The 12,869-nt window shown below is 33.5% G+C and overlaps 1 protein-coding gene across 16 annotated transcripts in view; it reads right to left on the bottom strand.

Annotated features, from left to right (window-relative positions):
• NUMB (NUMB endocytic adaptor protein) overlaps window positions 1-12,869 on the bottom strand; it is a 129,048-nt gene that overhangs the window by 25,599 nt on the left and 90,580 nt on the right. For 8 of the 16 annotated variants that reach the window (XM_039883732.1, XM_039883725.1, XM_039883726.1 and 5 more), the window contains 2 exons: window positions 8,402-8,476; window positions 3,167-3,199 (listed from right to left, as the gene is read on the bottom strand). In XM_039883732.1, coding sequence (XP_039739666.1) covers window positions 3,167-3,199; window positions 8,402-8,476 — 108 coding nt within the window. The remainder of the gene's footprint in view (window positions 1-3,166; window positions 3,200-8,401; window positions 8,477-12,869) is intronic. The other 8 variants (XM_039883734.1, XM_039883733.1, XM_039883731.1 and 5 more) reach the window with 1 other exon arrangement.

A 12,869-nucleotide genomic window follows, 5' to 3' on the forward strand; every position in this document is an offset into this window, starting at 1 on the left:
TGGCCAAATACACTAACGAAGTTGCATATTAACACTTCCTAAAAAGTTGAGTACATTCTTGGCTTTCCTAAAACAATGAGCAATTTAATGCAGCTAGTCTGGAAAAAGTTACTTCAGGTTCTCAGTTTTTTTCCTTCTGAAATGTGTGTAAGCTTACAATGGGTTTACCATACAGTCCTGTAACAGACCCAGGTTTATCTATTCTCCACTCCTAAAGCTTCTGGAGGCACTACTCCCATCAGCCGGTGATGCAGGAAAAGGGATGTGGGGCAGTCAGGTCTGGGATGCAACTTAGGGAAAAGAGGAAGCAGTCCTCTGGCCATGACATCAATTCAGATTCAGGGCTAATAATTCTCACATCTATCTACTTTTATGCAAATATGTTTGACAGAGACACTTCTTGATAACTGTTGTTCTCTTTATCCTGGACCATTAAATCACACATGATGTGAAGCTAAGAAAGTATCAAAATTTCTGAGGAACTGTAAGGGATAAAAAACTCCTTGTTCTATGAGATTCTTCATGTTCAGCTTTCATCAAACCACAACTGACTTAGCAAACTCAGTAAACCAAGTCTCTTTCACCAGCCTATTTCTTGTAGATTAGTGCGGAAGTTGAGTTGAATAATGACAACTTGAGAGATTTAAAAGGCTCCAAAGTAAAGTTTTTCATTTAAAAGCACATTTCTGATGATATTATGAGTAATGCTTTCTTCCGCCTCAGCTTTCCAAACTCTGTGAATGACTTACTGTAATTTTGAAAATTGTATAGTAGAATAAAATTGTCCTGACATAAAAAGAATTCTTCCTGTGATAACATATGAAAAAATTCTGATAGTCACATTTGTTCATGGATGCCATTAGAGGATTGCTTAAATCCTACAGGAGTCAAACTCACTAGTATTTAAATATCTCTAGAAAAATAAAATGTTAGTTTGAACCAATGAAAAACTCTTTAAAACTCTAATAAAAAAATTAACTGGAGACAAAATCTGAAGTTAAATTGCTACCTTTAAAGAAGAAAGTAAAAGTGACTTTACAGGAAGCTCTTTAATTTAGTAGCATCTTTTAAGGTTAAATCTTTTCAACTTCGCTTATAAATAATATAAAAACAAAGTAATTGGATAGCATAGTGATTAAGAGTATGGGCTCAAGAATCAGATTTATCTGGATTCAAATCCTAGCTTCCAACACTTATTAGATCTGTGAATTCAGGAGGGTCATTTTAGTTTCGTCATAAAACAGGGGGAATAATAATTTCAGGGTTATTGTAAAGATGAAGTGAAATGCTTCGTAATTTTCTTTCTCATGCCATGTAAATTTATCATGTAAGCAAAAAGTAGTGGAAACAGCTAAGAAGCACAGTGTGACCCAGTTCAGCTACACTGTAGGTGCACCAGGACCCCGTTATATACAGTGATGAGTACTGCCACTCTAGGATTGATTCTGAAGTGAAAGCTATCTTTGTTCCCTAACACCATGTTATAATCTTTTAAAAATATATATATTTACAATATATATATATTTAAAAATATATACATGTTTTTTTCTATACACCAAATCAATATTTTCTATAACCTAGCCTTCATAAACAAGGCTGCTTAACTATAAAAGACATATTAAAAACTGATCACTTTGAAAATGATTAAAATTGTCTGATAATTGTAGTGCTGTGAAATTGCTTTGAGAGATTCTATTTGGAAAAGATACAAAAAATTTCCTTAACAAATAAGTGACAATTAATAATGATGCAACTGTCTATAGGATTAATTCTTTCCAGATATGGATCCCACATACTATGGACCTGTTAATTTGATTCAGACTCAAAATATCTATTAAAAGTTTTTATTGTGACATGTGTGGGCAAATTATATGATTTTTTTTTTCAGATTGACAGTAGTAACTAAACTAAACCATTCCATCTAAAATCCTTTGATTTGTTTATATTACTATAAAAGTGACTTAAACAAGAACGTGTAAGAGTGGATTATTACTAAAATATTTACTTAAGAAGGAAATGAAAACGATTTGTTCTTTAAAACAAATTTCTGAGGTGGTTCCATAGAGTGTGGTTAGCACGTCTACTTTACATGCAGAAGGTCCTGGGTTTGCACCCCAGTGGAGCTACGGTCCATACCCCAGGCGTGCCAGGTCCCCTGGGTGCGCCAGGCCCCAGGTGTGCACTGCAAGTGCGTGGGAGGAGACGCCCCGCCTTCAGAGATCCAGTTCTTAAGGGGAGACTGCAACAACCGTAGGTCAGGGGTGGAAGTGGGGGGTAGAGGGGGAATTAAAGTAAATAAATAAAAATAAAACGAATTTTCAAAGTAACAAAACCACCCAGTAAAAAAAACAATAGTGATGGAATTTTTATATTCATATAAACTTTTAGTAATTTACACTGAGTTATCCAATGACAGTAGTTTTTTCTTATACTGTCTTAGTCTGTATTATTTTGTAACAATTAAAACTAAACAATGATAAACTTGGACACAAAAATGTTAGAAATGTATTTACCTATTTGTATATATATTATTAATTCTAGGGAAATCTGAACATTAAACAATCATTACTTGAAAAGCATCTACATAAACAACATTCCACATATGACAGATATTTGATAAATTAGATATTTGATAAACAAAGATGGTTTTCCTTAGATTAGTAGTCCAGGTTAAAAATGACAGAATCCCCAAAGATAAGTTTATATACTTTTACTTACTTCACCTGAAATTTAACTTAGATTGAAAAAAAGTAATAGTATTGAATGTCAAATTTGGGGTACATTTAATTTTCACTTGAACTTACTATTTCTTCCCATTTCTCTGTCAATATTGAACACTAAGTAAAAACTCACTTGTTAAAAATTCAGCTGATACGCTAATAAGAACGGTTTTGCAAGGTCAAATTAACACGTAGTCTTGAAGAGACAATTCTTTTTTAACCTATTGATTTGCTGTTTATTGGACTTCCCTGGGAATCATCAGATTTAGTATCAACAGACACGGGTAATATCACAGATAGCAACTTTCTAATTCATTAATTTCCATATATAGTCGAATCGATTCCTGTATTATAAAGATACCAAAGCTGTACTTAAAAAATATGTCAGTGCTATACTAGGGGTGTAACTCCTTATTAAGCAAGCACAAATGTGGCATCAAACTTACTTTTCCAAAGAAGCCTTTGAAGAACTTCCTTTCCTGGAGGAACAGGGGGACAAGTCGAGTGCTATTACTGTATGGGCTAAATGTCCCAGGGTTTCACACCAAAAAGCACAGACAGAAGTTGGGTAAAGGGCAAAGTGGAAGGGGAGGGAGTGAGAATTTTAAAGAGTTATCCATATCAGGAGTGACACGAAAATGCAAGGAAACATACTGTATGGCCTAAGAATCCATGGAAAGAATGAGAAGAAATCAGAACCTGTACCCATGCAGAGCAATGAGTTAGTTTAGTATTCTCTATTTATTTTTAAAACAGAGATTATCCAAATTTGGTAGCAGAGAAAAAGATCAGGGCATACTGTTTTGGTGAGATCTGCGTTTTAAATTTCATCATAGTGAGTAGTAAATAGATTAGTGCCACATAACATTTTTCAATTGAAAAGCGGTCAACTATGTGGAAGTCATTAATTTAAAAAACTGGTTCATATTCAAATGACCACATAATCACATAAAAAAGAAATACATAAAAATTAAATTATGAGTGTGCAGCAAAGGTCCTTGTCAGACCTTCTCTTATTGAGTTCACAATTTCCTTACTAACGCGTTAGGATTGATTTTATGTGTGTGCTGATCAATTCCATGACAATCATGGAGAAATAATATGTTCTATTCCAAACACAGAATAAATCATCTATAAAGAACACAAGGCTAATGATTTCACTGGAGCTGAGAAAACAAACATATCTGAGATCCAGACCACATTTGTGAACCACAACTGAAATTTAAGAAATGGGTTTTGGTTTCTTTTTAAATGCTGTTTTAGAATAAAGAAACTTGCATAAACAGTTATAAGTATACGGTTCTGAAACTATGTAGATGAGAGAGACATAGCTATCTATGGTCCCAGCACCAATTTTTAAGCATATACAAACTTTGAAAGCTGGCCACCATTCAAAATCTGAAGAACTTATACAAAGTAGATGGGTTCTAACTTACCCAAGCTACCTTAACTTTACATTTCCGAGCTTTGGTTGAACTATACTTTAAGCCTTTACTTTTTATAATCAATTTTTAATGATGGATAAATGTCTAGAAAAAGACTACTGTACTGAAATTTGACACTCAGACAATTTATAAAGTCGTTTAAACACTGAATAGTTTATTTGCTCCCTCAGTTTTGAAAATGACAACTAGCATCAAATATTTCCATGAAATGTTGTAAACTTAAGCTGGAAAAAATAATAAAGTAATTGGGAGTACTTAACACAAAAAGACTAACTTTATTTCTGCTGCCAAGTTTGGTAACCCTAGTTTTGTTAGACTGTGAGCAACCATCAGCTTTTAAGGATGCAGCCAAAGTGAAAAGATTCCCCATTCTGGAGGGACAGGGAGGTGAGGAAAAGAGATCCGTTAATATTTAATTTAGCTCCCAGAAAAGCTCTTGTTAAACATGGAGTCTGCCTTCTTTTTATAAAAGATATCAGATGTTAATGAAAAAAGTTGACATGCAAAATGCATAAAAAAGATAGTTATTAGAGAATAATATTGGTTTGTTTTTTTTTTTTAAATTAAGTTATGGTTCTTTTACCTGCTAAAACAAGAACATATATTAGAAAAAAATATATCAAATAGTGAATAAAAAAATCAACATATTAGGAATTGGTAGTATAATGAAACTAGTCTAAAACAAAGAGAGACACATTTACAGAGACAATGGGAAGAAAAGACCTTTTAAAAGGAAGAGCATTTTGGATCAGTGTCAAGAAAGATAACCAAAGGCTCAATACACTTATTACAGAACAGACTGATAGATGACATTACTCCTCACCCAGCAACGCACTATAACATAAAGGCACTAAAAATGGACAACAGATTGTCCACAGGCAATATCCTATACCGTCTAAGTTCCTAAATGGCTAATCTGTGAAATTATGTCACGAAGTTAAAAATAGCTGTAACTCACTTTATATATACAAAGTAAAAATTAATTTAAACATATTTATGCTCTGAGAAGCATATGTTTAAAGTACTCTCTTATTGAGTTATAATATCTTTTCATTTGAGAATATTAAGTTTGCAACTAACTTCTAATTGAAGCTAAAATAGTCCTAAATTGTAAGGGACTACTTCATGGAGAAGAAAACTACACTTGCAAATTACCCTCCTTTCTCAATTCCCACAAATTTAAAAAGCAACAGAATGTTAGATTTTTAATTCAAAGATCATTCAAGTGATAAGTTTAAGATGTTTGTTTTGCTACTTAACTGGTATATCTGAGCTATATAATTCTTCAATTTTTAAAACTCTGGCATTCAAACTAGTTCCATAGACATGTTATTTTTTTCTTTAATCTTTAGGTCTATACACTTTTACATTTGCTTTATGATCTATAAAAATAAACAAATAAAAAAACACCTCCAGAGACATAGCTTTTGGCACAATATAAGCATCTAGCACATCTAATTATAGATGTTTGTTACACATTATACATGTTTGTTTTAGATTACAAATGTTTATTATAGATATTTGTTATAGATTATAAATGTTTGTTAGATGAATGTTTGGTAAGGGGGGAGGCAACTAGAAATTTAGGCATAGTAAAAATATGAAAAGAACACAAAAGTCATGAATTTTTGTGGACAACAGTGACCTGAGAAGAATAACATTTCAAAGACTTCCAACTTTCTCCAAGCTTCTCAGTCCAGCATTAGGATGGGTATTCTTTATACTAGGGGGAAGTTTCACTGAGTATAATAAACAGGAAACTGACCTCAGTTACCTAAAAATTCAAACTTATTTTTTTAAATACGTGTTTTCCTATGTAAAATTATAAACAACATTTGCTCTAAGTCTCCTGGATATGGTTAATCTGAAACATTTTTAAAAACAAACTTCTTGAATGAAAAGTTCAGAAGTGGTCAATTTCCCCTCAAAGTTCAAAAGTTTAAGTATGTCCAGAAAAGCAATCGACATATATATAAAAATTCATTTTAGTTATAAAATGCCTAGGAAAATAAAGATATTTTAGAGATAAGCAAAAGGGTTTCATAAATTTTAAAACATTAAATATAAATATTATTATGAGATTCAATTTGACCACATATTGAAGACTGACTGAATTATCTTCTGTATATTCATTCCAGAAATATTTTTTGAGTGGCTATTATGTGCCAGACACTGTCTAGGCATAGGTAATAGTTTATTAAATGGCAATTTGGTTCCTATTTCTAGTGAAAAGAAAAACTCATTAAATTTTATTCTCTAAATAATCTTATACCTCAAATAATCATGCTTATAGTTTAAAATCTTCTTTGTTAAAAAAAATAAAACAAAACATTCATTCAACTAAAAAATTAGTTTTAAAACTAGATGGTGAATAGTGGCTATCTCCGGGATTGCAACAGATTTTATGTACTGTTTTTTTTAACTTGTATTTTATACAATGAATATATACTACCTATATAATAAAGAGATGTTTCTAATTAAAAGCAGGTTAAAAAAACTAGACAGTAAAGAGGATTAACCGCTCATTAAACAACTAAATAATACCAATACCAAACAACTAAATAATACTTCTGGGCAAACTTAAACCAGCCTCGTTTTTCCTCATTTAGTGAACACAAAGCCATACTCTGAAGTAAAAGACTTTCTAAAGGCTCGTTCCACAGTGACCTTCTAACTAAGTTATATAAGTTATAAGATTTTAATAACTATTTAATATCTACTGTGTTCGGATTTGTCTATTGTTTTCAGTCATTAGTATTATGATGTTAAAAATATTCTTTAATGACTATGGGGCAAATCATTGCATTATTTTTTTAAATGTTCTTAGTTAAACTTATTCTTCTAGTGAACTTAAAATTATTTTGTTAAAGAGGAGATTAAATTTATATTTCTTGGGAAATTACATTATCTGAAGCTGTATTTAACTGGGGTATATATTCAGCTAGACATAGCAAGTCTATAAATTATAGTTTCATGTACCATAACACATGGATTAAGTCCCTTTAATATTAATTGGAGTAAACAGACAGACTAGGAAAGGCTTCAATCATTTCAGAATTTAAATGACCAAAATTTAAGGTAAATTGTATGTGTGTATATGTATGTGCACATGCATCTATATAGGCTTTTTTTTTTTAGTTCTTTGTATAGTATAATCAATTATTTTTCTCCTTTCCCTTCTCCAACAGATTCAGGCGTTTGTTCCAAAATATAATTCACCTGAGTTGGTCGCTTCCTTAATTTTATCTTTTATAATGAGGACTTATAGAAAAGAGGTCATAAAAAAATGTACCAAGCAGCAGAAAACTTTTGGTTATTAAGCAAATTGAGAAAAAAAAAAAGCACTCATCAGTAGCCAAAATTGAAGCAGCCCACCAAACAAGCAAACCCAAAGCAACAAGTATTTAATGCTATTTGGGGCAAGGGCATGCAGAAGTAACGCTTAAAGCTTTCAGAACAAAGTGGAGAAAGGCCACACATTGGAAAGAAGGTAGGTTGTGAAGAGGGCTGTCAGAGTTTATGAAACAGTCTTCAAACCTTTCCAAATTATGAAATCAACACTTTAATCTAAACCTTTATGAACTCTGAACGCATTCTCTCCTTTTATTAAATACACAGGCATGTGCCTGGGATGTGTTCCATGGCATAACAGGCAAAGTAAACATGATTTATCTTGGAAAAGGAGTCTCCGTGTCAAGTATGCTAAAGTCTGTGCAAAAGGCAGGGGAAATATACTGTTTATGTTAGAGGAATACAGAGAAGGAAACTAGGGAGTAGCAGTCAAGATAATAATAAGTCCTCCCAAAATGTAAACCTCACTAGCCATGAACATGGACTATCTCCGTCTTCTACTTTTTCCTAGAAAGCTGTTTCTTATAGATTTAAAATCAGTAATTTATAACCCAGTTATCAAGGTTAAGACACTAACTCTAATATTTTTATATTGGTTTTAGAATATTATTCATCTATAAGATTTCATACCATTTGTTTAATATGGGTTCTGAATCAAAAGTACCTTTTGGATAATGTCTGGTCTAAACTGAGAAAGTTGGTCTTTATAATTTATATCTTTGGATGACGACATGAGATGTCCCCCTTATTAAGTGAGCTCACGTTTTTGCCTTAAGAGAAACACTGTTCTTACTGGATAGTGAGTCACTAAAATTTAGTGAGCAAAATCTTTTAAGAAAATATTTACAGCATATAGATCAATACTGGTAACCATCAAATACATACAGCTTTCAATCTTTTTACGGCATCTTCACAGATGTGCATTCCTCTTGATTCATCAACTTCTACATGGCCAAGGTACTGTAGAAAGAAGAAAAAAGTTAGGGCTATTGTTATATTTACTGAGTAGCTACTATGTGGTAGGTATGAGATGGTAGAAAACTGAATATTGAAATTCCTGCACTCAAGAAACTCACAGCCATTGTAGAAAGTTAAGATAATGTTACTTTACTTATCTTCAGTGTCCTCATATCAATGAGATTTATAATAAATGTCTCAGAGTTATTAGAGTATGTGATAGGCACTAAATGATACCTGAATCTGTTGGATCTGAGGCATAACAGCCTGTACTAGACAGTTACTGTATCTCTAATCATAAAAACAATACTAATACAAAGTCTGTGTGTATATATATGTATACATTATTTATCTTGTATATATACATAAACACACTCGTATATTGAAAAAGGTATAAATAAAAATAATAGTTATTCCAAAACTAAACAGATCACATACTCCTTTAATAGCAAGCGCATAAAAGCAGGACATAAAACTAAGATTTTAAGAAGGCAGTGTATCAGAGCTTTAAAAGATGCATAGCATTTGTAGAGGCAGAGAATGAAAGTTTGGGAAACTATTTTAGGCAGAGTGAATTCAATAAAGGTTACAGGTGTGGAATAGGATAACTATATATATCAGCAAGTATGTTTGGCTGGAATATGAGGTATATGAAGTTGGAGAATATGAATATTAAAACAAGTCTGTCCTTAATCCTAGAGGCAATGGACAGCTAATAAAGCCTTTTTTTTTTTTCTTTGTCAAGGTAGTAATATGATTCAAATTGCACCTTAGTATGGGAATAGTCTTCGATTAAAAAAGCAACAGGAATGGTGGCGATATCTCTTTTAAAAGGAAATTTAGGGTCTGGTTCTGGGTAAGATGGAGTAAACACACTTTCCTCTGCCCCATCCACTGAATAAAACCATAAAACCTGGATGGAATGCATGAAACATCTAGTTGAGGCCTCTGGAAAGAGTAGAAGATAAAACAGGGAAGAATACCAGACTTCAGGATATTTCTGAACTGGCAGGGAGTTTACCTCCCCCTGCCCCCCACCCCTCCCACACCTCCAACCTGAACTTAATACAGCCAGATAGGCAAAAAGTGAGTGCTGTAGCACAGAGAGAACTCTGAGAAAAGCACTGTTGCTCCAGCCCACAGACCAAGTACGAGAACTCCTCATCCTCAGAAAGAGTACAGGAATCCCTCTCCTTTTTAATTCTCTTTTCTTTGTTCTCTCAAACCCCAGCCCCAGGAAACCCTGTGGCGTGGTGATGGTGGTAGCAATGGAAACCTGCGAGAACCACATGTCGAGGGAGGAAAACCTTCCTGCTTAGTAAAACTGTGATCCCAGGAAGGTGGGGGCAACGCCCCCTTGTGCTTTTCCCCTCTTTCTCTGTATCTTCCACCCTTTGGCTCTGGAATGGAGGTAAAATAATGGGAATGCATGATGGAGCAAAATAATCAAATCCCAGGAAACGCAGGCATACAGAGTTTAAGCTAACTTGACCAAGGTCATTCAGCGAATGAATGCTCTAATCCCAGCAGCCTGCCCCAGTCTTATAATGTTCATATACTGAATTTTTCATTTTTATTCATATCTTTCCAATGCTGAATAAATGCATAAAACCAATATATTGAAATCAGTTTAGGAAACTGCTGGACTTTAGGTAACAGACAAATAAAGATGATAAACTAAGGCCAAAAAATTAAATGTCTAATGAATTGTAACACATATAATGTTGAATAAACATTATATAGAACAGCAAGAATGCTCACATTTCAGTTGTGGACAAAAAAGGGTCTCCTTAATAAATCTGACCAAAAATAATCTCACAGAATGATCGGATCATAAATTCCTAATTGGGCAGGTCATGGTGAGCGGTCATGCCTCAGACCTGTAACTTCCCTAACAAAAGGCTATCTTTGCCTCAGGCAAGCCCTGTCTCTTGTTTTTGTGCATCTAGGTTAACATACCTTTGAAATGCCTCTTTGTCAGACCCTTCGAAAAAATAACCACCCTCAAGGGAGCACATAATCTTAACTAAACTGCAGTCTAATCACGGTGATTTCCTACCTTGCTTTCTCCCATGTAATCTTCCTTACATTCCCTCCTTAATTCCAAATGTATAAAAGAAACTACAAACTGTTATTCTGGGAAGCATTTTTCTCCAAAGCATTTGAGATCTTGCTTCCCAGCGTGCAGTCATTTTGGCACAAATAAACTCAAACTCAAAAGGATTCTTTAGAGGTTTGGATATTTACATTAACACAGTGAATTGAACAATGCATTATATATAGTTCTGAGTCGAAAGAGTATTACTTCTCTATGGCAAATCTGAATAATACAAAATCCAAGATAGATATACAATCATGCACCACATAACGACCTTTGGTCAAAGATGGACTGCATATACAACGGTGGTCCCATAAGATTATAATAGAGCTGAAAAATTCCTATTGCCAAGTGACATCATAGCCATCATAACATCCTAATGCAAGGCATTACACAAATACTTACCATTGTATTACAACTGTCCACAGTATTAAGCACAGTAACAGGCTGTACAGGTTTGTAACCTAGGAGCCGTAGGGGAACAGAATTTGTCACCCCGAAATGTCTCTCTGGCATAAGGGTTACTTTAGGTTAAACACAGAATTATCATATGATTCAGCGATTCCACTGATAGGTATATACCCCAAAGAATTGAAAACAGGTATGCAAATAAATGCACAGTCATGTTTATAGCACCATTATTCACAACGGCCATTCCACTGTATGTATGTATCGGTTTATCTATTCTTCCACTGAGGGGCATTTGGGCTGCTTCCATCTTTTGGCTATTCTTTAACCTTTTAGATCCCATTTGCTCTATTTTTCTGGGTATTTTTTCATCTATTTTTATAAGTAGAGTTGGTCTACAATTTTCTTTTTGTTTCTGTGCTATCTGTTAGGTGGTTGTACCAGGATTTTGTTAACGCCATAAAAAATCTGAAAAGCATTTCTTTTTTTTACATCCTTTGGTATAGTTAAATAGCATAAGGGTCATTCTTTCAGGTTTTGAAAGAATTGACTGGTGAAATCATCTACACTCAATCTTTTTTTGGGGAGGTAGTTTTGGAGTTTTGAGAACTTTCTCTATTTATTTCATAGTTAGGGGCCTAGTCAACTTTTCTTTCTCTACTTTAGCTACTTTTAGTAATGTATGTATTTCCTAGAACATTCTTAGTTAATCTAAATTCTCAAATTTATCAGCATAAGCTATATAGTATTCACATGAGTCTGTAACTGGGTCTCCCCACTTTTTCATCTCTTATATATCTGTGTGTTCTTAAGGCTCATTCTAGTACTACCTCAGAGTCAATTAACCTGTTTCCATTTTATATTAACAATAAAATGTGTGTATATGTAGGGTTTTATAATCTCTGCATTACCTTTAGATGTTAAGAAATGAATACAAGTTTCAATGTGTTTCCAAGGGATTTTATTCTGTCATCTTGATCAACTCAACTGGTCAACTGGGTATTTATGCCAACAACAAAAAAAGGGGGGGGGGTAGATTTGGTAGAAGGAAGAGAACAAAAATATCTCTTATATGGACTGACTCTTAGCTGCATAATCTATTTTAGAAATGTGAAGATAGAAATCAGCCTGTGTCTTATTAGACTACGAGAAAAACATGCCCATTGAAATAAACATTAGTATAAAGAAGTCTCTTCTCTTCTCTGGGACACTATCTCACTGAAGAACTGCAGCTGATTTATGCTTTAATGGCTAAAATATTTGGCACTGGGACTTCTTTTGTCTGTATGTCTTTTCCAAACTCCCTCTGAGTAACGACTTTTATTCACAAAAATGTACTTTAGAAAAACTAGTATGTGGAATTTCATTCTTGGATGAATTAAGTCATTTTTCCTCTTCTTGAAAAATTTAAAAAGTAGATTTTACCCTTGCTTTGGTAATATTAACCATGAGAAGAAATGCAGAGCTCTTATGTGAGACTGTACAGTCAGCAGTTCCCAACATTAACAAAGAGTGACATAATCATTAATTTGTAAGAAACTACAAGGCATATTATCACATACACATAGCCCATGTTACATAGCAAACATAGGATGCAGATGTGTTGAACGTGACACCAAAACTTGGTTGGGACATTTAATCAAAGAGGAATAGTAAAATCAAATTAAAATGGGCCATTCTTTAAGTATAAATTTGAAGTACAATTATATTTGAACAAGTCATCTGACCTAAGCATCTATATTAAATCTAATCGCATAAGTCTAAAGCTATCAGTAACTTAAAGAGATCCAAAAGCTTCATTTTTCAAATGTGACACTAGGTGTCAAAAAAGTTAAGTGATTTAAACAAGGTCACATAACTAGTAAATTAACAGGACCAGGAACAGAACTC

Source organism: Pteropus medius, unplaced genomic scaffold, assembly GCF_902729225.1.
Source record: "Pteropus medius unplaced genomic scaffold, Ma_sr-lr_union100, whole genome shotgun sequence".
NCBI classification, from domain to species: Eukaryota; Metazoa; Chordata; class Mammalia; order Chiroptera; family Pteropodidae; genus Pteropus; species Pteropus medius.